At 43.7% G+C, this 25,275-nt stretch overlaps 1 protein-coding gene across 1 annotated transcript in view; it reads right to left on the bottom strand.

Annotated features, from left to right (window-relative positions):
* Positions 1-286: 286 nt before the first annotated feature.
* LOC115651185 (mucin-2-like) overlaps positions 287-25,275 on the bottom strand; it is a 46,923-nt gene continuing 21,934 nt past the window's right edge. Inside the window, exons 15-28 of the mRNA XM_030562144.1 lie at positions 22,763-23,254; positions 22,258-22,296; positions 20,550-21,032; positions 17,812-18,303; positions 13,188-13,679; positions 11,740-12,231; positions 11,234-11,272; positions 9,437-9,949; positions 8,183-8,734; positions 6,562-7,107; positions 5,893-6,291; positions 4,580-4,618; positions 3,279-3,381; positions 287-1,036 (exon numbers count right to left, since the gene is read on the bottom strand). Of these exons, the coding sequence (XP_030418004.1) occupies positions 859-1,036; positions 3,279-3,381; positions 4,580-4,618; positions 5,893-6,291; positions 6,562-7,107; positions 8,183-8,734; positions 9,437-9,949; positions 11,234-11,272; positions 11,740-12,231; positions 13,188-13,679; positions 17,812-18,303; positions 20,550-21,032; positions 22,258-22,296; positions 22,763-23,254 (4,859 nt within the window). The 3' untranslated portion in view covers positions 287-858. The remainder of the gene's footprint in view (positions 1,037-3,278; positions 3,382-4,579; positions 4,619-5,892; positions 6,292-6,561; positions 7,108-8,182; positions 8,735-9,436; positions 9,950-11,233; positions 11,273-11,739; positions 12,232-13,187; positions 13,680-17,811; positions 18,304-20,549; positions 21,033-22,257; positions 22,297-22,762; positions 23,255-25,275) is intronic.

Genomic DNA, 25,275 nt, shown 5'->3' with positions numbered 1-25,275 from the left:
TATAAAACCGATATTATAAAATCGATTTTATGCATCCACACTAGGGCACATTAATTCGGTGGTGTGCGTCCATGGTCCTAGGCTACCATCGATTTCCGGAGCGGTGCACTCTGGGTAGCTGCAGTAAAAGAATGAGACCAATAACTTCAATTTCCTTCCACACTAACCCTAAATCGATATAGTAATATCGATTTTAGGGTTACTCCTCTCGTTGGGGAGGAGTACAGAAATCAATTTTAAGAGCCCTTAAAATCGATTTAAAGTGTCTTGTAGTATGGACGGGTACAGCGTTAAATCGATTTAACGCTGGTTAAATTGATTTAACTGTGTAGTGTGGACCAGGCCCTAGTTACTCTTTTCAGATGTCATCCACTTAGACATTGGCTAGCATTCTATGGATTAACATATCATTTTATGAATTTACAGAAACACTGCAGCTGTTTACAGTAGAAAGCGCATTCTAACCCAATTGTCACTTAACACAGATGTAAAGAATTAGCAGGTCATCACATTTTATTTGAAAGAGCAAAACCCCAATTAGTATTATATAGTACATAATCAGTCAGGCCAGCTTTTAGCATTTGGTTAAATAGTGTCTTGAGCAAGCCAGACACTACTGGATCTTTCCTTACTTCCCCTAATTTAGAAATAAATTATTCACATCATTTTAATACTATAGTTATCTGCATTCTAGATAACTACCCTGGTTGCCTCCCTACAAAGCTGGCCCATGTAATCAGCAGAAGCAGACATAAGAGAGGTCATACTAATGAACTGTCATTGTTTGAAATGTTGTAAATTGTTACCGTGTAATTTCATTTAAAAAAAAAATGTTTTGATACTGTTTGAAAAGCCCAGCTAGTGTGTGCAGCCATCGTAGTTACATACGCAGCCACCAAATATGATTATCTCCATAACGAGCCTCTTTCCAGGGTGATCTGGGTCTGGGCAAGGCATTTTCAGTTCCTTTTTATGCAGTGTGACTGGCATACAACAGCCACATTCCACATCTACCATCATCTTTGCGATATTTAGCCTGTTAAAATGAAGAGAAATCAAGTATTGGATTAGGCAAAAGAGCTGTTTGCAAGCCCTTAGCACAAGAGATGGGTTTATAGGCCATGTTCTAACTTGTATGGAAAGCGCATATCATGTAGATTCATGAGAACTTGGTCCAGCTGGTTCTGAAGGATTGTGTGCTTCTGACAGTAATGTCATTTTATGGATTCTGGACATAATACGCTGCTGTGGTGGCATTTATAACTACAAAGGTCTGTGACATGAGTTAAACCCTTTTGAGCCTTTAATCTGAAGATATATCCAAATGAATAAATATAAAACTATGGGCCAGATCCTCAGCTGGGGCAAATTGGCACAGCTTCATTGAAGTCAATAATTTATACTATCTGTTTGGCCCTAAGATCCTAAATAGATTCAGAAAGCTACATGTGGATACTCTTAAATATTATAGGTGTATATTTTAAAAATAAATTTGAAGATCATTCCCTCTTATTCATATCCCTCCTGTTATAGTGCTGTTTTTCTTGTAAAAATTAATAGAATGCTTAATAGCTAAAGGTCTGTAAGCAATGCAACAACCTCCCCTGTTTTATGGGTTCATGATAACTTTTTGTGCAGGAGAAATATAGACCCCATAACTTCTATTCTAACAGATACAAAACAAAACTTTCAATTTACATTTTAAGGCTGGAGCTTCAAAAGGGCATATGGGACTTACCCACTCAACTCCAGTGAAAATTAGTGAGATTTGGTTGCCTAGTTCCCTTTGAATTCCCTTGAGAATTCTAACTTAAATTGTAATTTTAAGGCCATCCATTAAAATATGGTGGTTCTCTGCAAAATGGCTTTGAAATATCTATTGCTTAGACGGTGGTTATATTATGCATTAACAACTTCTCTTTGCACAGTTTACATGTTAAAAAAATAGTGTTTTCCCCTAGCTACCAGCACCAGAATCTCAGCTGAAAAGCTGAGAGTCAGGCTATGTCATTTTCTGGCTCTGATGTCAATAACAGAGTAACAAGTAGGAAACTATGCTATATCTGTGCGGGTGCTACAGAGCTAACAGGAGTAAAAGTAGTAAAAATTAATTTTAGACACTAAAGTATGTAGATGAGACTCGGATTCTACTCTGAAGGTGCTATTTTTCATAGTTTTCTGTCTATAGCCAACTACATTTTAAAGAGTAAATTCTGTCACTGTGTGGATGTGTGTATGGTAGAATTTGGCCTAGAGGTCTCAAACAATTTGTTTGTACTTACAGTAACAATTTACATAAATATTTAAATTAGGGGAACTGGAAAATGAAAAAAAAATTGGTTTTGCCCTTTACTATTCTTATAGCATATGATCTATGAATAAGGGAAAGATTGGCTCAATTTATATTAAATTATCTATGCTTTAGTCTCTGTTTCCTTGATGAGGTGAACATCATTGGAAAGATAAGTGATCTCTCTCAAAAATCAGTTCCGGATATTTTGTGAACAGTAAAATCTTTCTCCAATTTTAAGATCTTTATTTATTTATTTTTTTTTTGTTTTACCCCATTTTGGGTTTGGCTACTAACCTGTATTTTAAAAGCTGATGGAGAACTGAACTCATTTATAAGCATTCAGCTTTTTGCTTCAGAATTTACTTATGTTAAATCTTGTAGCCGTTCACTGTTGTCTTTTCAATAACCTTGCTCTTTATGCTGACCGCTGGGCGGATATAATAAACACTTCTATATTGTTCGAATTAGTGTGTATCACTGCTGGACCTCTCAATTCAAGTAGCAAATTCCTAGTTTTATTGGACCCTTGATCCCTTGCCTGTACAGCTCTATATAGTCACTGGGGCTGTCTGTTTGAGAAATCATTTTCATAACTGTAAACACAACTGATCTATATACAGCATGATATAGTAGAGACTGCTGAAAAGCCATTCTATATAATGTCACCAAATACAAAGTTGGGAGAAATTTCCTGGCTTACTTTCTACCTTTATTTGTAAACTTGGAGATTTTTGACAATTTTAGTCTGTGACGACCTCCTCTGTACAAGAGAACAGAGCAGCTTGGCATCCTTAGAAGTGACACATGTCTTGGACGTTGATGTCCATGTTTTTATTTTAGGGAAGTGGGGAAATGTAGTTCTCTGCCTTGTAAAGCAGTTCAGCAGACTGGTGCTTAACACAACACATTATTTTTAAAAAAGATAATAAAATAAAGCAGTGTGGTTTAGCTCATCTTTGCTGCGCAATTTCTCATAGATCCTTACTTTGCTGAAGATGGACACATTCCTTCACAGCGGGTCAAGGTGACATTTGTAATACAACCTTTGTAAGTCACTTGCTCCTCATATTCAATCTCTCTACAACGTTCTGTCAAATGTAAAAGAAAAAAAATATAATGATCAGAAATCTAACTCAAAAAGATATTGAATTAGCCCTGGTGGACTGAAAGCAGACAAACTAAACCTTATGGGAAAACATTTCAATTAGACATTTCCAATAGGCTGAAGAGAACTGATAATTAACAAGCCAATAATACAAAACAGGTAATTTTTAACTAGGTAGAAATTAGAGCTGAAACAAGAAAACACATTTGAGAAAAAGGTAAGGAACTGGAATCACTAATGAACAAAATAGAATCCAGTTTTAAAGAACAAAGTGAAAATGACACCCAACAGGGAAAACACTTGAACTGTATTACTGATAAGAATGAAAGGATACAAATAAATACAGGCTATCAAGCCAGTTCTGGTTAAAAAATCTTTGATTTCTTTGCCTTCTAAATAGCATAAAGTTTAAGGACTTGAAGTATGTCTCTCTGATATAACATGTCTGAAAAGAAACGACAATCTGATATAACCAATATACACAACATCCATGCTGTAGCATCGATTGGGCTAATGTTATCAAGTTTTACCTCTCCTCCCCTCCCCTCCCCACCAGACTTACATTCTAGGTGGAACACACAATGCTACTTGTTGCTTAGTGACTATGCTCAGTGAGGTTACCAAGTGAAATATATTGACATCTTATTTTATATCATGAGGTAACTCAAATTAACACTACGTACTGAGCAGTAAGTTGACTGAAAGGTCTAGTGGTCCTAGTCCAAGAGTGCTGTGAACAGAGATTGCTTTCCCTCTATGGTTCAGCACCTCATTCTGCTCTTAAGTTATCTTCTCTAATGAGTGCTTAGAGCAGTGCTAAGCCACTCATCCAAAAGAAGGGTTGCTGGGCTGTAGGACCAGATTATAGTATTGACAAAGTGAATGGAATAAATTATTAGGAAGCGGAAAGTCTATTCTTCTAGACACAAGGATGGGCTGACACCTTCCAATCATTATTTTACAGTCTGTATCTCAAGAGCAATTATTTGAGTTCTTCATTTTGATTAAAACTCAGCTTTTTGAAAGGCATTGGTAATGTCCTGAAAGGTCAGGAATTGTATATGAGTTACCCACATAGGGGTTGTTAAAGTGTTGGAGGAAAGAAAATAACATTATAAATAACAAAACATGATGGAAGCCAACATAGCACTGTTACATTGCCCACTGACTGAGGAACTAACCTTTTGACGGTGTTGTAGTTAGTAAAGTAGACAGTGTGCCTGTGAAAAAGGAATACACAGTAAACCGTGTGAATGAAAAAAAACAAAGCAGCTATCAAAACTTAAAAGATCAAATAGTGGAGATTTAATTTTTCTCCCATTCCAACAAGGAGCTCACTGCCTGAGTGACATCAAGGGCAGTCTAGGGTATTTTAATCAGGTATAAATAGCATCACACAAACACAACACTCCCATCCTGCTTTCGTAAAACTGGTGAACGGGAGAAGTAAGCTGAGAGAAAAGGAAGACTCAAATACAGGGGACAATTTAAATCTTCCTATCCTACAGTGTGAAGTACCAATTTTAACAGTAGTTGATGGTTCTTTCAGCCAATTCTAATGCATTTTCTCCTCTAAAAGGTAAAAGTGGAGCTGTTCAATTGTCAAAATTTATTTTTATAACAACGAGTTGAAGACGGTGGTTAAGCCGCAAACCAATGCCGACAGAACAGCAGGGTTTGTGGCAGGCAAGGAAGGAAAAGATGTGTAAATACTCCACAGAGCCTAAAAAGAAAGAGAGAAAGGATCAGAAAAATAAATGCAAAATAAAAAAAAATAGTTGGGGAACTTTGTCATTTCCCTACTTTTTTGTCTTGTTGTAAAAGGAACTATTTTCACAGTAGAAGGGTATATAACATTGCAAAAGCATGTAAAGTTAAAGCATACTAAATTAATAATATAATTAATAAGCTATGACACTTCTTGTCTATTCTTGCACGAACAGTCTACTAAGGTGAAAATTTTGTCCTGGTTAATGGCTATATTGATGAATCTCTAAATGGCAGTGTTCTGTTCAGAATATAATGAAAAATAAAAAGGTTTTGAATATACTAAAAATGGCATATTATATCACCAAGAAATACTAATGATGATTGTTAAATATTTAGTGGTGGGATCTGAAGAAGGCTGCTTAGCTGAATACATTCTGAATAAAATAGTCACATAAAACCCATATTTAGTGGTAGAATCTGAAGAAGGCTGCTTAGCTGAATACATTCTGAATTAAATATTCACATAAAACCCATATTTTTCAGCTGCAGGAGTATGTGTATCAAAATAAAAAGGTGAAAGTGGGATGGAGACAGTGAATGCAATTAGGGACATTTGCTAATGTTCGTTTTAACTATCATCTTGTTTGAGGCTTATAACTATAAGATGTATAAGCTCTTACATATAAACAGAAAAATGATTTTAAAATTATGTTAAAAGTGATTGTAGCGTGCAAAAACCACAACAAACTATAACTGATTGCATAATACTACATTTAAAACTTACCAGGGAGGTGAAAGCTTGTAGTAAATGCAGTAGAAGCCATAGTTGTTTCATTGACTAGAGCTGTGGTTTTTGTTGTGGTTGGTGTTATGTATGTAGTTGATTTGACTGTGGCTGTTTCAGTTGATGAACTAGTTGGAGTAGTTGAAAAAGTTGTGATTTTGATGGTTGTGGTTTTCGGAGTTGTGGATGTTATCATAGTGAGTGTCGAAGCCGTAAATGTGGGAGTAGTCATTTTTGATGTCGGTTTTTTGGTGATTGAGGTAGTGGCATTAGGCAGAGTGGTGGATTCCAATGTTGAAAATTCTGTTGAGGTAGAGATTGGAGCAGTTGTTGATGAAGTGCTTGTAGTGGATTTAATAGAAGAACTGGAAGTTGTGGTTTTTCTAGTTGACTTTATTACTGAAAAGTAAGAGTTTAAAGAAAGGGAAAAATGAACATATGATGTGGCTAAATGAAGACACCTCAAACTATCAAACAAGACATTTAAATTGGCATATATAGAATATTTTGGACCAGTGAGCTTTCTGAGATGATCAAAAGAAGATAACACAGAGCAATGGTTCCAAAATTTCTGAATAAAGAAATCTGTGTTAGATGAAAGCTATTAAAAGACAGGTATTATACCAGTAATTTCCCATGCACAGAATGAAAGAAATGACTAAAATGTACCTGTTGGTGTTGGTGTTGTCCTCATTGTGGATTTAGTTGAAATAGGAGTAGAAGAAATTCCTGTCAGTGTTGTGGCTTTTATGGTGCTTGGGGTGATGGACTCTGATGTTGACCTAGCTGTAGGGACCATTGTCGTCAGAGTGATAGATGTGAGTGTAGTTGGGGTGGTGGTTGTGCTGGATGTGGTAGAGGTAATGGAAGGTGTAGGGGTTGTCAGTGATGTGGTTTTTGTGGTGGTAGAGGTAATGGTCTGCGGAGAGGTGGACTTTGATATGGTGGTCTCCGCTGAACTAGTGGTTGAGGTAGTCAGAGTGACGGTTGTGGGTGTAGTTGGTGTGGCAGTTGTGCTGGACACCATAGATGTAGTAGAAGGAGTAGACGTTGTCAGAGTTGTGGTTACCAGCCTAGTTTTTGGTGAGGAGGTTGGAGTGGACTCTGTAGAAATAGTGGTTTTGGATGTTGTAGAGACAGATGTTATTGGTGTTGTTTTCGTCGTACTGATGGGAGTAGTTCTTTGTGGTGGTGTGCTTTCTATAGTCTTTGTTACTGTCAGGGAGAAATGTGAGTTGTAATGGTGAGACTGACAAGAAAATGGTGGATTGCAGAAGAAGAGTTTACCATAAAAAATATATAAATATGAACAAGGTTTTTAGAGAGAGCCCAACTTTTGTGCTAGATTAAACAAGAAAAAAAAAGGAAATAACTGACAAGTGACCCTCTCTCATCCTTCAGTAATGAAGAAATGGGGGAGCACTTCAGGGTGCAAGATTTGACTTGAGGCAGGAGTAGTAGGTTTAGGTTACACCTTTCATGCAAAGCAAGAGTGTAAAGAAAAGAAAACAGCTTGAATCCTGTGAGTGTGACTAAAGGAAACAGGCCTTCTCAAACCATGAACCAAGGCTATTATATTCATCTAACTGGAAAATAGCTGTGGATATTCATGGAGTGCATATGTGAGAGAGACAGCATTCACATTCTTTGACTCTTATTTACAACCCATTTCAAACACTTGAGTGTGTTTCCTTTCAACCACATGAGTGCAAATGGTTTTTGGTATGTGCCTTTCACAAGAAGCTGTGGAGATTGGTTTGCACTGGAATGAATCAGGTGTATTGGCCTCTGTGTCCGTACCCAGGAATTAGTTCAAGTTACATATTTACAAGGATCTATGCAATCCTAATGATTAAGAATCTGAAAAGGAGGTGAGATATATTGGAAAAGCGAGCTTTGTGTTGTGAGAAAAAAGCAAGTTAGACAGAACAGGAAAAATGCCGTGTTTACACCATACACTTTCTACAAGAATGGCATTTAATCTCCTATAGTGGAGCTTTGTGACAGGGACTGCCCTTTTCTCATAGTCACTCTTCCCTACAAGATTCCAAGTTTCCCCTATCCTGTAACTTGCTTCCTCCCCTTCCTTGGCAGTGAGCTCCATAGCAAGGAGACTTGGATTTGCCTGCTAGGAGAAAAGATTGGAATTCCTCGCTCTGCCAGATTGGAGTGACTGCAGGACACTGTGGAAGGGGATCTTTGCCAATTAGCCTAAACAAACAAATGTAGAGGAGTAGACAGCAAAGCCAATGAATATAAATGTTGCTATGGCATTTGTAGGTTTGTTTACCTGTTGGTGGTGTTCCCGTTGTGGACTTAGTTGACTTAGTAGTTGGAGAAACTGTCGTCAGTGTAGATGTTTTTGCACTACTCGGACTAGTGGACTCTGATGTGGTGCTCTTTGTTGAAGTACTGGCTGAGGCCGTTGTCAGAGTGACAGTCGTGGGTGTAGTTGGTGTGGTGGTTGTGCTGGACTTGGTAGAGGTAATGGAAGTGGTAGGGGATGTCAGCGTTGTGGTTTTTGTGGTGGTAAAAGTAGTGTTTTGGGTGGAGGTGAACTCTGAGGTGGTGCTCTTCGCTGAACTAGTGGTCAAGGTAATTGTTGTCAAGGTGATGGCTGTGGGTGCAGTTGGTGTGGCGGTTGTGCTGGACTGAGTAGACGTAGTGGAAGGAGTAGTCGTCAGAGATGTTGTTATCAGCCTAGTTTTTGGTATGGAGGTTGAAGTGGACTCTGTTGATGCAGTGGTTTTGGATGTTGTGGAGACTGATGAGGTTGGTGACGTTTTCGTCGTACTTCTGGGGGTGGTTCTTTGTGGTGGTGTGGTTCGTATGGCCTTTGTTACTGTGAGAGAGAAATGTGAGTTGATATGATGAGATTGAGAAGAAAATGATAGACTATAAAAACAAGATTTAAAATGATTATATAACAACCTAAATTTGAACAAGCTTTTTAGATACAGCCCGACTTTGTGCTAGATAAAATGAGAAAAAATATGGAAGTAACTGACAAGTGGCCAGCTCTCATTCTTTAGTAATAAAGAAACAGGGGAGCACTAGAAATAGGTACCAATAGGGCAAAATTTATTAAAAAACCATAAACGTGCACAGGTTTGTATGTTTTTGGAAAGAAACAGAGAAGTTCCTGAAGCGAGAAGAGAATATGGGTGATTTAATTACTACTCATGGAAAATATATAAGGAAGGAACAAACCATGCTGCACTATTTTGAATTAATATATGTATAAAATGGAAATGGTTTTTGGTAAGTAGTTTTCTGAGGAAGGTACAGAGACTGGATTGCACTAGAATGAAGCAGGTGTATTGGTCTCTGTGTCCGTACCCAGGAATTAGTTCGAGTGAAATATCTACAAGGATCTATGAAACCCTAATGATTAAGAATATGAAAAGGAGATGCAATATATTGGAAGAATGAGCTCTATGTTGAGAGAAAAATCAAGTTAGATAGAAGAGGAAAAATGCTGTGTTTACACCATCCACTTCCCACAAGAATGTGCTTCAATCTCCTATGGTGGAGGTTTGTGTACCTGTTGGTGTTGACTTAGTTGTGGACTTAGCTGACGTTGGAGAAACTGTTGTCAAAGTAGTTGTTTTTACAGTACTTGTGGTAGTGGACTCAGCTGCGGTGCTCTCCGGTGAAATACTGGTCGGGGCCGTCGTCGTCAGTGTGACGGTTGTGAGTGTAGATGGTGTGGTGGTTGCGATAGGCATGGTAAAGGTAGTGGAAATGGTAGAGGTTGATTTTGATGTTGTGCTCTCTGGTGAGATAGTGGACAAGGTAGTCGTGGTGAAAGAGAGGGTTGTGGGTTTAGTTGGTGTGGCGGTTGTCCTGGTTACCGTAGACTTGGTGGAAGGCATAGTTGTTGTCATAATAATTATTGGAGCAGTTTTTGGTGATGAGGTGCTTCTTAGAATTGTTTTTGGTGAGGAGGTTGGGCTTGATTCTGTTGACGCAGTGGTTTTGGAGGTTGTAGAGACAGATGTGGTTGGTGTTGTTTTCCTGGTACTTCTCGTTGTTGGGGTTTCTGCAGTCTTAGTTACTGTGAGGGAGAAATGAGAATCGATATGGTGATGTTGACAAGAATATGGTGGATTGCAGAGGAAGAGTTTACAAGGAGTAAATAATTGTATCATTATGAACAGGGGTTTTAGAGTGAGTGCACTGTTGTCCTAGATCAGGGTTTCTCAAACAGGTCTCTCCACTACTGTAGGCAAAGGTCCTGGCGGGCCGGGTCGGTGTGTTTCCCTGCCTCGTCCACAGGTCCGGCAGATCGCGGCTCCCACTGGCTGTGGATCGCTACTCTGGGCCAATGGGAGCTGCTGGAAGTTGCGTGGGCTGAGGGACGTACTGGCCACTGTTTCCATTGCTCCGAAGCAGCGATCCGCAGGCAGCGGGAGCTGCGATCAGCTGGACCTGCTGAAGGGGCAGGTAAAGACACCGGCTTGGTCCACTAGGAGCTTTCCCTACAAAAGCAGTGACCCCTGTTTGAGAAACCCTGTGCTAGATTAAAAGCGACAAAATTGGGTCAACAATTTGGAAGCGGTACCCTCACATCTTTAGTATTGGTGATATTTTGGAACTCTGATAATCAGTATCTTAACTTCCAATGTTGTGAAAATAACAAAATTGCATAAAAACAAATGCATTTTCTGTTTTGTAAAGTAACCCAGACATTTTTGGAAAGGAGGATCTTGTGATCTGTTGTGGCAGTCTAAATCCTCCTGACTGAAGATTTACAGGGCGTGAACAACCCAGGTCTGACTTTTGTAAGATAGTGTGTGTCTTTCTGGAAGATTTTGTGTTATGTTTGTTGCCTCTTTGAGGTACGTTGATCTAAAGCTTTCTGGATTACACCATACCTCCAGAGAGAGATACTCTCATCTCTGTGCCACCAAATGTTTCTAAGAGAGATTATGCTTGCAGACATTTACCAATCCACTGACAATGATTACTGGATTATTTATTCTTGCAAGTTTAGGTCCCTATTGTTGGAAGATGCTGAATGTGTTCTGCTCCCTCTGTTGAAGTTAGGCGTGGCAGCTGGCATTTCTTCACTTCTCAGGGTAAAGTTCTTCATGCTTTGTTAACTCCCTAGCTCTGTATAGCTCTTCTGATCAGGGTATAGCTAAATCTGTGGAACCCTCTGTCTGCTTCTTAGACCCAGAAAAGATCTAAGGTGCAGGGAGCTTTTTTAGCATCCAGAGGGCATCTTGCCCCTAGTGTCTTTGCAACTTTATCTGAAAGGGCTCAATATGAGGGTCTAAAATTGAGATGAGCAAGGCTAATCTGTAATTTTTATTTTACAAACTGACTGTCAACTCACCAGGTGAGAATAGAGTAGTAGGTATTGTTGGCTCTTTTCCTGTAAAGGAAGAGTGAAAAGAAAAGAAAAAAGGGTGGAATCCCAGGAAGGTGACTAAATGAAGTAGGCCTTCCTAAAATATTCATCAATGCAATTATATTGGACTAACTGGAAAATGCAGGTTGGCAGTGACTACCAGAGCAAGGAGATGGGGCTACGCCTCCTAGCGAGATGATTGGGTCTCCATGCTCTCTTAGATGGGAATGACAGCAGGGCACTGTGGAAGGGGAACTTTGCCAATTAGGCTGAACAGAAAAATGTCAGTAGGAGCTGGGTAGGGGTTGCGAGGGGACGGGGAGCAGAGAGCAAGGCCAATGAAGAAAAATATTCCCCATGCCTTTCGCCATCTAGGTTCCAAAGTGTAACACTTCAGTTATGTTTGGCTGAAGAAGCCTATGTAGCGTAAAAACGAGTTGTTATACCAATAATTGCCCAGGTACAGAAAGATAACAATGACTAAAAGGTACCTGTTGGTGTTGCTCCTGTTGTGGACTTAGTTGACGTAGTAGTTGGAGAAACTGTCGTCAGTGTAGTTGTTTTTACAGTGCTTGCAGTGGTGGACTCAGATGCGGTGGTCTCCGGAGAAGTACTGGTCGGGGCCTTCGTCGTCAGAGTGACGGTTGTGAATGTAGTTGGTGTGGTGGTTGTTGTGGGAGTGGTAAAGGTAGTGGAAGTGGTAGGGGATGACTTTGATGTTGTGGTCTCTGGTGAGCTAGTGGAGAAGGGAGTCGTGGTGAGAGTGAGGGTTGTGGGTGTAGTTGGTATGGTGGTTGTACTGGTTTTAGAAGACTTGGTGGAAGATATAGTCCTTGTCAGAGTTGTGCTTCTTTGACTTGTTTTGGCTGAGGAGGTTGGGCTGGATTCTGTTGACGCAGTGATTTTGGAGGTTGTAGAGACCGATGTGGTTGGTGTTGTTTTCCTGGTACTTCTCGTTGTTGGGGTTTCTGCGGTCTTAATTACTGTGAGGGACAAAAATGAATCGATATGGTGACGTTGACAAGAATATGGCGGATTGCAGAGGAAGAGTTTACTAGGAGTAAACAATTGTATCATAATGAACTGGGGTTTTAGAATGGGGGAAACTTTGTGCTAGATCAATGGAATTTTTTTTTTGCAAACAATTGCAAAGTGGCTCTCTGTCATTCTGTAATAACAGAGAATGGGCTAGTGCTTGAAATAAATTACTTTACTACCAACCGTTTTAAAAATCAACCTATTTGCAAAAGCGTTTACTGGTTGGGAAAGTAGTGTGTGTGGGGATACTTTCAATCGTTCTGAGGGTCTGAAGTCAAAACAGATGAACAAGGCTGATCTAGAACTCTATTTCTACACACCAATTGTGGAACTCTCCCCTTGAGACAAGGGTAGTATATCTAGGTGACTCTTTTCATGGAAAGAGAGAGTGTAAAGAAAAGAAAAAAGCTTGAATCCTGTCAGTGTGACTTAATGAAGTAGACCTTACCAAATCATCAGTAGGGGCTGAGAAACTGACCTAACTGGGAAACAGAATCAAAGGACTGGAGTGAATCGACGAGAGAGAAAGCAACCACATTGTTTGATTTGTATCTGCAATCCATTTTAATGTATGTAGGTCCCTTTCCTTTCAGCCACATTGAGAGGAAATGATTTTCAGTATATGGCTTTCTCAGGAAGGTATAGAGCCTGGATTGCACTGGAATGAAGGGAGTGGACTGGCCTTTGTGTCCATACCCAGGTATTAGTTCGAGTGAAATATCTACAAGGATCTATACAACCCTAATGCTTAAGAATCTGAAAAGGAGGTGCGATATGTTGGAAGAGTGAGCTTTGTGTTGTGAGAGAAAGCAAGTTAGCTAGAAGAGGAAATATGCTGTGTTTATACCAGACACTTCCCACATGAATGGGCTTCAATCTCCTATGGTGGAGGTTTGTTTACCTGTTGGTGTTGATCGCGTTGTGGACTTAGTTGACGTAGTAGTTGGAGAAACTGTCGTCAGCGTAGTTATTTTTACGGTGCTTGCGGTGGTGGACTCAGACGTGGTGGTCTCCGGAGAAGTACTGGTCGGGGCCGTCGTTGTCAGAGTGACGGTTGTGAGTGTAGTTGGTGTGGTGGTTGTGGTGGGAGTGGTAAAGGTAGTGGAAGTGGTAGGGGTTGACTTTGATGTTGTGGTCTCTGGTGAGCTAGTGGAGAAGGGAGTCGTGGTGAGAGTGAGGGTTGTGGGTGTAGTTGGTATGGCGGTTGTACTGGATTCAGAAGACTTGGTGGAAGATATAGTCCTTGTCAGAGTTGTGCTTCTTCGACTTGTTTTGGCTGAGGAGGTTGGGCTGGATTCTGTTGACGCAGTGGTTTTGGAGGTTGTAGAGACAGATGTGGCTGGTGTTGTCTTCCTGGTACTTCTCGTTGTTGGGATTTCTGCGGTCTTAGTTACTGCGAGGGAGAAATGTGAATCAATATGGTGACGTTGACAAGAATATGTTGGATTGCAGAGGAAGAGTTTACTAGAATTAAATAATTGTATCATAATGAACAGGGGTTTTAGAATGAGGGCAACTTTGTGTTAGATCAATGGAATTTTTTTTTGCAAACTATTGAGAGGTGGCTCTCTCTCATTCTTTAATAACAGAGAATGGGCCAGCGGTTGAAATAAATGACTTAACTACCAACCATTTTAAAAATCGACCCATTTGCAAGAGCGTTTACTGGTTGGGAAAGTAGTGTGTGTGGGGATACTTTCAATCATTGTGAGGGTGTGAAGTCAAAACAGATGAACAAGGCTGATCTAGAACTCTGTTTTTTCCCACCAATTGTGGAACTCTCCCCTTGAGACAAGGGTAGTATATCTAGGTGACTCTTTTCATGGAAAGCATGAGTGTAAAGAAAAGAAAAAAGTTTGAAACCTGTCAGTGTGACTAAATGAAGTGGACCTTACTAAATCATCAGTAGTGGCTGAAGAATTGACCTAACTGGGAAACAAAATCAATGGAGTGGAGTGCATCGATGAGAGGGAAAGCAACCCCATTGTTTGAATTGTATCTGCAACCAGGGCCGGTGCAAGGATATTTTGCGCCCTAGGCGAAACTTCCACCTTGCGCCCTCTGCTCCCGCCCCCCTCCCAGAGCATTGCTTATTATAAACTTTCGAAAATGAATACTGCATAATGTGGCATTGTTCATTACAATTAATACATATTCGGCTTGAAAATTTATTAATTTCATTATTTAGCCTACATATTTAATGAAAATAATTGAATAACCTGACAGGGTGTGGGGCTGGCTGGCTCTGGGCAGGGCAGGGGATGCGAAGCTGGTTGGAGATGGGGTACGGGGTTGGCTGGAGTCAGGGGGTGCGGGACTGGCTGCGTGCAGGGCAGGGGGCGTGGGGCTGGCTGCAGGCAGGGCAGGTGCTGCAGCAGGGGCTGGATGGAGACAGGTGGTGTGGGGCTGGCTATGGACAGGGCAAGGAGTGCAGCAGGGGCTGGCTGCATGTAGGGCAGGGAGTGAGTGGCTGGCTGTGGGCAGGGCAGAGGGTGTGGGGTGGCTGGAGACAGGAGGTGTGGGCTGGCTGTGGGCAGGGCAGGAGGTGTGGAGCTGGCTGCAGGCAGCGCAGGGAGACCAGCAGGGGCTGGCTGCGGGCAGGGCAGGGAGTGCGGGGCTGGTTGAGGCAGGGAAGGGGGTGCGGGGCCGGCTGCGGGCAGAGGGTGAGGGGCTGGCTGGATACAGGGGTGTGCGGCTGGCTAGAGACAGGGCAGGGCAAGGGGTGTGGGGCTGACTGGAGGCAAGGCAGGGGATGAGGGGTTGGCTGTAGTCAGGACAGGGGGTTCAGCTGCCATGGATGGAGCTGGAGCACAAAGAGCAGCTGCAGAAGGAAGAGCTGCTGGCCAGAAGATTCTGTGAGGAACCGGCTCTGTCCCATGGAGAGGTACCGCTGCGGGATCTGCATTTTAAATAGCAGTGGGGACGCCCCTGCAGCCCCTTGCCCTCTCAGCCTCCTGGGCACTGGCTCTCTGCGGCTCACTCCCTAGGGGCTCAGCCCTGCTCCTCTTGCCCCCAATCCCTCATTAGGCCTGGGTGCACGGAAAGCATGCAGCATAACTTTGTACTGTGTTAATGACTCCTGAACTGGTGGGGGCTATGCCTAATTGCTGCCACTATATCTTTCTTTGCTGGGCAATTAGATGACAATTAACTTGGAATAGCCCAGAGGGGTCATAGTAGAGAAGGAGGGAGGAGAGACCTTTAGGTTTCAGTTCTGTGCAAAGCCAGTTAACTTTTCTTTTCAGCTGCCTATAAACAAACCTAGTAGAGAAAAGAGTTTCTTCCCCACATCCCCTCCCCCAAAAAATCGGTTATGATTTTAATGGATCCAGAAGCAAAATAATTCTGTAAGCAAAAAGACAAGTTTCCTGCCTTCCCTTCCACAAAGATCTATTTCCACCCAGGTAACTTATTATTTATTATCTGTAGTAACTATGTTCTCACGTTTGAATGATACACTATAGTGGTGTCGAAGTTCTTTCGAAATCCCTCAGCTCTTTTGCGGCGTTGGGAGTGAATGCTAGACCCTCGGTTAATTACTTTTACCTTACTTCATGTGCCTATCTTTTGGTCAATAATTTTTGATGTTAAATTAGATTTTCAAAACCCAGCTTTAAAATGATGTTCATGCCGACAATTGCAATTTAATTGTCTAAATGGGGAAATCGATGCCTTGAAATTATGGGATCTAATTTTAAAATTGTATTAAAAAGGTGGCATTATAAAGGGGAAATATTTTAAAAGGTTTATCCAGTATCCCCATTACTGTTACCCAGCATTCTGCTTCAAGCAGTAACACAGGAGGGAGGGGGCAATGGACAGATTAGTGTTCAGTGGTACTTCAAACAAAAAGACATTTACTCTTAAATTATCTCGTTGATGCCTAATTGACGATCTAATAGCATGAATCAAGTACATCAAAACTTCGCTGAATAAACTTGTTAGTGTTAAACCCCCAAGCTGGGGCCCCAGGGCCAGACAACGGGTGCTCCGGCCTCCATCCCCCAACGGATTTTTCCCCCAGCCCCCAGAACTGTCACTGGTCACGTAGTCGCTTAGAAAGCAGAACTTGCAACAGGAAAAGCAACCTTGTGGTCGGCCGGCCTGGAGGGACGAAGTTCCCCTGCGACGGTTGCTTCCTGGGTAGGGATGTTGGAGCCCGCTTGCCTCCCTTGTATGGGCATGAGCCACTCGCGACCCCGCAATTGGCTTATTATAAATTATGACGAAAAATTTGCTATATATTGCCGGCCCCCTCCCGGGGACGGGCGGAGAGAACTCGAATTCCCGTCGAACCGTACCCAGGCCTGATCAACCTGAAGCTCTCTCTCGGCTCACGCGTTTCCTGAAGCCTAACCGCTTGCCGGCCGTAATGAAACTTTTGTGGTTTGTATGTGTAAGTAGAATTAGCTGTTAAGTATAACTGTGCTGCTAGATAAGAGGCAAAGACTGATTCCAGCCGCCCCAAGGCTCCTGCTAGGGGAAACCCGTTGACCAGGAAACCTTGAAAGCAAGGGGGACCAGTCGAGCCTCACAATTTGTTTAGTGAGATCAGTTGCTGCATTTATGATTACTAATAGCACCAATATCACTTTTACTAAACCCTGGAACGACCTGAATAATTACTGGGACTTGGAAAAATACCAGGGCCAGCTTCTATTTGTAATCGCAGTATTTGTATTATTCGTTCTGGTATTATATTGTAAGCCCAAGCTGTAACTAATCGTGTTGTCCCTTATCCTTATCTGTGACTCATTTAATAAACCCTCATTTTCTTTAACACTACAAGTGATTGCTTGCGTTATCTCCGTCGCTACCCTTGGGCAATTGACAACCCCCCAGGGCATCCAGTGATCGAACCTCCGCCCTACCTCAACGCTCATTACCCGGTAGATAACGGGCACCTGGTGGCCATATCGATGGAGCGAGGGGCGAGAGTAAACAGTAATCAACAGTTAGCATTTCTAAGGGGGAGACTGAACATTCCAAAAAGTGATAAATGGTGCCTGCGAGCGGTCGTGCAGGCATGACTGCGGCAGCTCAGACTCCCTCTCTGTCCCAGCAGCAACGGCTGCTCAACCATTTAAAAAAAAATTTGAGGGCACTTTTTGGCACCCTCAAATCTCGGCACCCTAGGGAACTGCCTAGTCTGCCTAAATGGTGGCACCGGCCCTGTCTGCAACCCATTATAAAGTCTCTGGGTCTCCTTCCTTTCAGCCACATTGAGAGGAAATGATCTTAAGTATATGGCTTTATCAGGAAGGTATAGAGCCTGGATTGTACTGGAATGAAGTGAGTGGACTGGCCTCTTTGTCAGTACCCAGGTATTAGTTCGAGTGAAATATCTACAAGAATCTATGCAATCCTAATGCTTAAGAATCTGAAAAGGAGGTGCGATATGTGGGAAGAGTGAGCTTTGTGTTGTGAGAGAAAGCAAGTTAGCTAGAAGAGGAAATATACTGTGCTTATACCATACACTTCCCACATGAATGGGTTTCAATCTCCTATGGTGGAGGTTTGTTTACCTGTTGGTGTTGGTCGCATTGTGGACTTAGTTGACACAGTAGTTGGAGAAACTGTCATCAGCGTAGTTATTTTTACGGTGCTTGAGGTGGTGGACTCAGATGGGGTCGTCTCCGGAGAAGTACTGGTCGGGGCCATCGTCGTCAGAGTGACGGTTGTGAGTGTAGTTGGTGTGGTGGTTGTGGTGGGCGTGGTAAAGGTAGTGGAAGTGGTAGGGGTTGACTTTGATGTTGTGGTCTCTGGTGAGCTAGTGGAGAAGGGAGTCGTAGTGAGAGTGAGGGTTGTGGGTGTAGTTGGTATGGCGGTTGTACTGGTTTCAGTAGACTTGGTGGAAGATGTAGTCCTTGTCAGAGTTGTGCTTCTTCGACTTGTTTTGGCTGAGGAGGTTGGGCTGGATTCTGTTGTCGCAGTGGTTTTGGAGGTTGTAGAGACAGATGTGGTTGGTGTTGTTTTCCTGGTACTTCTCGTTGTTGGGGTTTCCGCGGTCTTAGTAACTGTGAGGGAGAAATGTGAATCGATATGGTGACGTTGACAAGAATATGGCGGATTGCAGGAGAAGAGATTACTAGGATTAAATAATTGTATTATAATGAACAGGGGTTTTAGAATGGGGGCAACCCTGCGCTAGATCAACGGAATTTTTTTTTGCAAACAATTGCAAAGCGGCTCTCTCTCATTCTTTAATAACAGAGAATGGGCCAGCAGTTGAAACAATTAACTTAATTACCAACCATTTTAAAAATCCACCCATGTGCAAGGCTGTTTACTGGTTGGGAAAGTAGTGTGTGTGGGGATACTTTCAATCATTCTGAGGGTCTGAAGTCAAAACAGATGAACAAGGCTGATCTAGAACTCTGTTTCTACGCACCAATTGTGGAACTCACCCCTTGGGACAAGGGTAGTATATCTAGGTAACTCTTTTCATGGAAAGCAAGTCTAAAGAAAAGTAAAAAGCTTGAATCCTGTCAGTGTGACTAAATGAAGTAGACCTTACCAAATCATCAGTAGTGGCTCAGAAACTGACCTAACTGGGAAACAGAATCAATGGACCGGAGTGCATCGACGAGAGAGAAAGCAACCACATTGTTTGAATTGTATCTGCAACCAGGGCCGGTGCAAGGATATTTTGCACCCTAGGCGAAACTTCCACCTTGCGCCCTCAGCTCCCGCCCCTCTCCCCAGAGCATTGCTTATTATAAACTTTCGAAAATGAATATTGCATAATGTGGCATTGTTCATTAGAATTAATACATATTTGGCTTGAAAATTTATTAATTTCATTATTTAGCCTACATATTTAATGAAAATAACTGAATAACCTGACAGGGTGTGGGGCTGGCTGGCTCTGGGCAGGGCAGGGGATGCGAAGCTGGTTGGAGATGGGGTGTGGGGTTGGCTGGAGTCAGGGGGTGCGGGACTGGCTGCGTGCGGGGCAGGGGGTGTGAGGCTTGCTGCAGACAGGGCAGGTGCTGCAGCAGGGGCTGGATGGAGACAGGTGGTGTGGGGCTGGCAATAGACAGGGCAAGGAGTGCAGCAGGGGCTGGCTGCATGTAGGGCAGGGAGTGAGGGGCTGGCTGTGGGCAGGGCAGAGGGTGTGGGGTGGCTGGAGACAGGAGGTGTGGGGCTGGCTGTGGGCAGGGCAGGAGGTGTGGGGCTGGCTGCAGGCAGGGCAGGGGGTGCAGCAGGGGCTGGCTGCGGGTAGGGCAGGGGGTGCGGGGCTGGTTGAGGCAGGGAAGGGGGTGCGGGGCTGGCTGCAGGCAGGGGTGAGGGGCTGGCTGGATACAGGGGTCAACTTTGTGCTAGATGAATGGAATTTTTCTTTGGCAAACAATTGCAATGTGGCTCTCTCTCATTGTTTAATAATAGAGAATGGGCCAGTGGTTGAAAAAATGACTTAACTACCAACCGTTTTAAAAATTCACCCATTTGCAAGAGCGTTTATTGGTTGGGAAAGTAGTGTGTGTGTATCTGAAGAAGCGTGTATTCACCCACGAAAGCTCATGCTCCCAAACGTCTGTTAGTCTATAAGGTGCCACAGGATTCATTACGGCTTTTACAGATCCAGACTAATACGGCTACCCCTCTGATAGTGTGTGTGGGGATACTTTCAATCAATGTGAGGGTGTGAAGTCAAAACAGATGAACAAGGCTGATCTAGAACTCTGTTTCTACGCACCAATTGTGGAACTCTCCCCTTGAGACAAGGGTAGTATCTCTAGGTGACTCTTTTCATGGAAAACATGAGTGTAAAGAAAAGAAAAAAGCTTGAAACCTGTCAGTGTGGCCTTAAATCATCAGTAGTGGCTGAAGAAGTGACCTAACTGGGAAACAATATCAATGGACCGGAGTGCATCGACAAGATAGAAAGCAACCACATTGTTTGAATTGTATCTGCAACCCATTTTAAAGTCTCTGGGTATCTTTCCTTTCAGTCACACTGAGAGGAAATGGTTTTAAGTAGATGGCTTTCTCAGGAAGGTATAGAGCCTGGATCGCACTGGAATGAAGCAGGTGAACTGGCCTCTTTGTCCGTAAGCAGGTATTAATTCGAGCGAAATATCTTCAAGGATCTATGCAACTCTAATGCTTAAGAATCTGAAAAGGATGTGCGATATGTTGGAAGAGTGAGCTTTGTGTTGTGAGAGAAAGCAAGTTAGCTAGAAGAGGAAATATGCTGTGTTTATATCATACACTTCCCACATGAATGGGCTTCAATCTCCTATGGTGGAGGTTTGTTTACCTGTTGGTGTTGATCGCGTTGTGGACTTAGTTGACGTAGTAGATGGAGAAACTGTCGTCAGCGTAGTTATTTTTACGGTGCTTGCGGTCGTGGACTCAGACGTGGTGGTCTCCGGAGAAGTACTGGTCGGGGCTGTCGTCGTCAGAGTGACAGTTGTGAGTGTAGTTGGTGTGGTGGTTGTGGTGGGCGTGGTAAATGTGGTAGGGGTTGACTTTGATGTTGTGCTCGCTGGTGAGCTAGTGGAGAATGGAGTCGTGGTGAGAGTGAGGGTTGTGGGTGTCGTTGGTATGGCGGTTGTACTGGTTTCAGGAGACTTGGTGGAAGATGTGGCCCTTGTCAGAGTTGTGCTTCTTCGACTTGTTTTGGCTGAGGAGGTTGGGCTGGATTCTGTTGACGCAGTGGTTTTGGATGTTGTAGAGACAGATGTGGTTGGTGTTGTTTTCCTGGTACTTCTCGTTGTTGGGGTTTCTGTGGTCTTAGTTACTGTGAGGGAGAAATGTGAATCGATATGGTGACGTTGACAAGAATATGGCAGATTGCAAAGGAAGAGTTTACTAGGAGTAAATAATTGTATCATAATGAACAGGGTTTCTGAAACTGTGGTCTCCGTTGCTGTAGAGAGAGGCCCTGGCGGGCCGGGTAGGTGTGTTTCCCTTTCTCATCCACAGGTCCGGCCGATCGCGGCTCCTACTGGCTGCGGATCGCTCCTCCGGGCCAATGGAAGCTGCTGGAAGCGGCGTGGGCTGAGGGACGTATTGGCCGTTCCTTCCATTGGCCCGGAGCAGCGTTCCGCAGCCAGTGGGTGCCGCGATCGGCTGGACCTGCTGAAGGGGCAGGTAAAGACACCGCCTCGGTCCGCCAGGGGCTTTCCCTACAGAAGCAGCGACCCCTGTTTGAGAAACCCTGTGCTACACTAAAAGCGACAAAATTGGGTCAATAATTTGGAAGCGGTGTCCTCACATCTTTAGTATTGTATTTGGGAAAGCTGACTAATGTTGTGAAAATAACAAAATTGCATAGAAACAAGTGCATTTCCTGTTTTGTAAAGTAACCCAGACATTTCTGGGTAGGAGTATCTTGTGATCTGTTGTGGTGGTTTAAATCCTTCTGATGGAAGAAATATAGGGCGTGAACAACCCATGTCTGACTTTTGTAAGAAAGTGTGTGTCTTACTGGAAGGTTTTGTGTTATGTTTGTTCCCTCTTTGAGGTACGTTGATCTAAAGCTTTCTGGGCTACACCATACCTCCAGAGAGAGATACTCTCATCTCTATGCCACCAAAAGTGTCTAAGAGAGATTATGCTTGCAGACATTTACCAATCCACTGACACTGAATACTGGATTATTTATTCTTGCAAGTTTAGGTCCCTATTGTTGGAAGATGCTGAATGTGTTCTCCTCCCTCTGTTGAAGTTAGGCGTGGGAGCTGGCATTTCTTCACCTCTCAGGGTAGTGTTCTTCATGCTTTGTTAACTCCCTAGATCTGTTTAGCTCTTCTGATCAGGGCACAGCTAATTCTGTGGAGCCCTTTGTCTGCTTTTTAGACCCAGAAAAGATCTAAGGTGCAGGGAGCTCTTTTAGCGTCCAGAGGGGATCTTGCCCCAAGTGTCTTTGCAACTTTATCTGAAAGGGCTCAATATGAAGGTCTGAAATTGAGATGAGCAAGGCTAATCTGAAATTCTTATTTTAGAAATGACTGTCAACTCACCAGGTGAGGATGGAGTAGTAGGTATCGTAGGCTCTTTTCCTGCAAAGGAAGAGTGAAAAGAAAAGAAAAAGGGTTGAATCCGGGGAAGGTGACTAAATGAAGCAGGCCTTCCTAGACTATCCATCAATGCAATTATATTGGACTAACTGGAAAATGCAGGTTGGCAGTGAGTACCACAGCAAGGAGATGGGGCTACGCCTCCTAGCGAGATGATTGGGCCTCCATGCTCTCCTAGACGGGAGTGACTGCAGGGCAATGGGGAAGGGGAACTTTGCCAATTAGTCTGAACAGAGAAATGTCAGAAGGAGCTGTGTAGGGGTCGGGAGGGGGAGAGGAGCAGAGAGCAAGGCCAATGAAGAAAAATATTCCCCATGCCTTTCGCCATCTAGGTACCAAAGGGTAATGCTTCAGTTATGTTTGGCTGGAGATGCCTATGTAGCGTAAAAACGAGTTGTTATACTAGTAATTGCCCAGGTACAGAATGATAGCAATGATTAAAAAGTACCTGTTGGTGTTGCCCCAGTTGTGGACTTAGTTGACGTAGTAGTTGGAGAAACTGTCGTCAGCGTAGTTATTTTTACTGTGCTTGCGGTGGTGGACTCAGATGCGGTGGTCTCCGGAGAAGTACTAGTCGGGGCCGTCGTCGTCAGAGTGACGGTTGTGAGTGTAGTTGATGTGGTGGTTGTGGTGGGCGTGGTAAAGGTAGTGGAAGTGGTAGGGGTTGACTTTGATGTTGTGGTCTCTGGTGAGCTAATGGAGAAGGGAGTCGTGGTGAGAGTGAGGGTTGTGGGTGTAGTTGGTATGGCGGTTGTACTGGTTTCAGTAGACTTGGTGGAAGATGTAGTCTTTGTCAGAGTTGTGCTTCTTCGACTTGTTTTGGCTGAGGAGGTTGGGCTGGATTCTGTTGACACAGTGGTTTTGGAGGTTGTAGAGACAGATGTGGTTGGTGTTGTCTTCCTGGTACTTCTCGTTGTTGGGATTTCTGCGGTCTTAGTTACTGCGAGGGAGAAATGTGAATCGATATGGTGACGTTGACAAGAACATGGTGGATTGCAGAGGAAGAGTTTACTAGGATTAAATAATTGTATCATAATGAACAGGGGTTTTAGAATGAGGGCAACTTTGTGCTAGATCAATGGAATATTTTTTTGCAAACTATTGTGAGGTGGCTCTCTCTCATTCTTTAATAATAGAGAATGGGCCAGCAGTTGAAATAAATGACTTAACTACCAACCATTTTAGAAATCGACCCATTTGCAAAAGTATTTACTGGTTGGGAAAGTAGTGTGTGTGGGGATACTTTCAATCATTGTGAGGGTGTGAAGTCAAAACAGATGAACAAGGCTGATCTAGAACTCTGTTTTTACCCAACAATTGTGGAACTCCGCCCTTGAGACAAGGGTAGTATATCTAGGTGACTCTTTTCATGGAAAGCATGAGTGTAAAGAAAAGAAAAAAGCTTGAAACCTGTCAGTGTGACTAAATGAAGTAGACCTTACTAAATCATCAGCAGTGGCTGAAGAATTGACCTAATTGGGAAACAAAATCAATGGACTGGAGTGCCTCGATGAGAGGGAAAGCAACCACATTGTTTGAATTGTATCTGCAACCAGGGCCGGTGCAAGGATATTTTGCACCCTAGGCGAAACTTCCACCTTGCGCCCTCTGCTCCCGTCCCTCTCCCCAGCAGCATTGCTTATTATAAACTTTCGAAAATGAATACTGCATAATGTGGCATTGTTCATTAGAATTAATACATATTCGGCTTGAAAATTTATTAATTTCATTATTTAGCCTACATATTTAATGAAAATAATTGAATAACCTGACAGGGTGTGGGGCTGGCTGGCTCTGGGCAGGGCAGGGGATGCGAAGCTGGTTGGAGATGGGGTGTGGGGTTGGCTGGAGTCAGGGGCTACGGGACTGGCTGCGTGCAGGGCAGGGGGTGTGAGGCTGGCTGCAGACAGGGCAGGTGCTGCAGCAGGGGCTGGATGGAGACAAGTGGTGTGGGGCTGGCTACGGACAGGGCAAGGAGTGCAGCAGGGGCTGGCTGCATGTAGGGCAGGGAGTGAGAGGCTGACTGTGGGAAGGGCAGAGGGTGTGGGGTGGCTGGAGACAGGAGGTGTGGGGCTGGCTGTGGGCAGGGCAGGTGGTCTGGGGCTGGCTGCAGGCAGGGCAGGGGGTGCAGCAGGGGCTGGCTGCGGGTAGGGCAGGGGGTGCGGGGCTGGTTGAGGCAGGGAAGGAGGTGCGGGGCTGGCTGCGGGCAGGAGGTGAGGGGCTGGCTGGATAAAGGAGTGTGCGGCTGGCTAGAGACAGGGCAGGGGGTGTGAGGCTGGCTGTGGGCAGGGCAAGGCGTTTGGGGCTAACTGGAGGCAAGGCCAGGGATGAGGGGTTGGCTGTAGTCAGGACAGAGGGGTCAGCTGCCATTGATGGAGCTGGAGTACAAAGAGCAGCTGCAGAAGGAAGAGCTGCTGGCCAGAAGATTCTGTGAGGAACCGGCTCTGTCCCATGGAGAGGTACCGCTGCGGGATCTGCATTTTAAATAGCAGTGGGGATGCCCCTGCAGCCCCTTGCCCTCTCAGCCTCCTGGGCACTGGCTCTCTGCGGCTCACTCCCCAGGGGCTTAGCCCTGCTCCTCTTGCCCCCAGTCCCTCATTAGGCCTGGGTGCACGGAAAGCATGCAGCATAACTTTGTACTGTGTTAATGACTCCTGAACTGGTGGGGGCTATGCCTAATTGCTGCCACTATCTCTTTCTTTGCTGGGCAATTAGATGACAATTAACTTGGAATAGCCCAGAGGGGTCATAGTAGAGAAGGAGGGAGGGAGAGACCTTTAGGTTTCAGTTCTGTGCAAAGCCAGTTAACTTTTCTTTTCAGCTGCCTATAAACAAACCTAGTAGAGAAAAGAGTTTCTTCCCCACATCCCCTCCCCCAAAAAATCGGTTATGATTTTAATGGATCCAGAAGCAAAATAATTCTGTAAGCAAAAAGACAAGTTTCCTGCCTTCCCTTCCACA

Source organism: Gopherus evgoodei, chromosome 4, assembly GCF_007399415.2.
Source record: "Gopherus evgoodei ecotype Sinaloan lineage chromosome 4, rGopEvg1_v1.p, whole genome shotgun sequence".
In the NCBI taxonomy this organism is placed as follows: Eukaryota; Metazoa; Chordata; order Testudines; family Testudinidae; genus Gopherus; species Gopherus evgoodei.
Note: the sequence above shows the minus strand (reverse complement) of the source record. Positions and strands in the feature narration are given on the sequence as shown.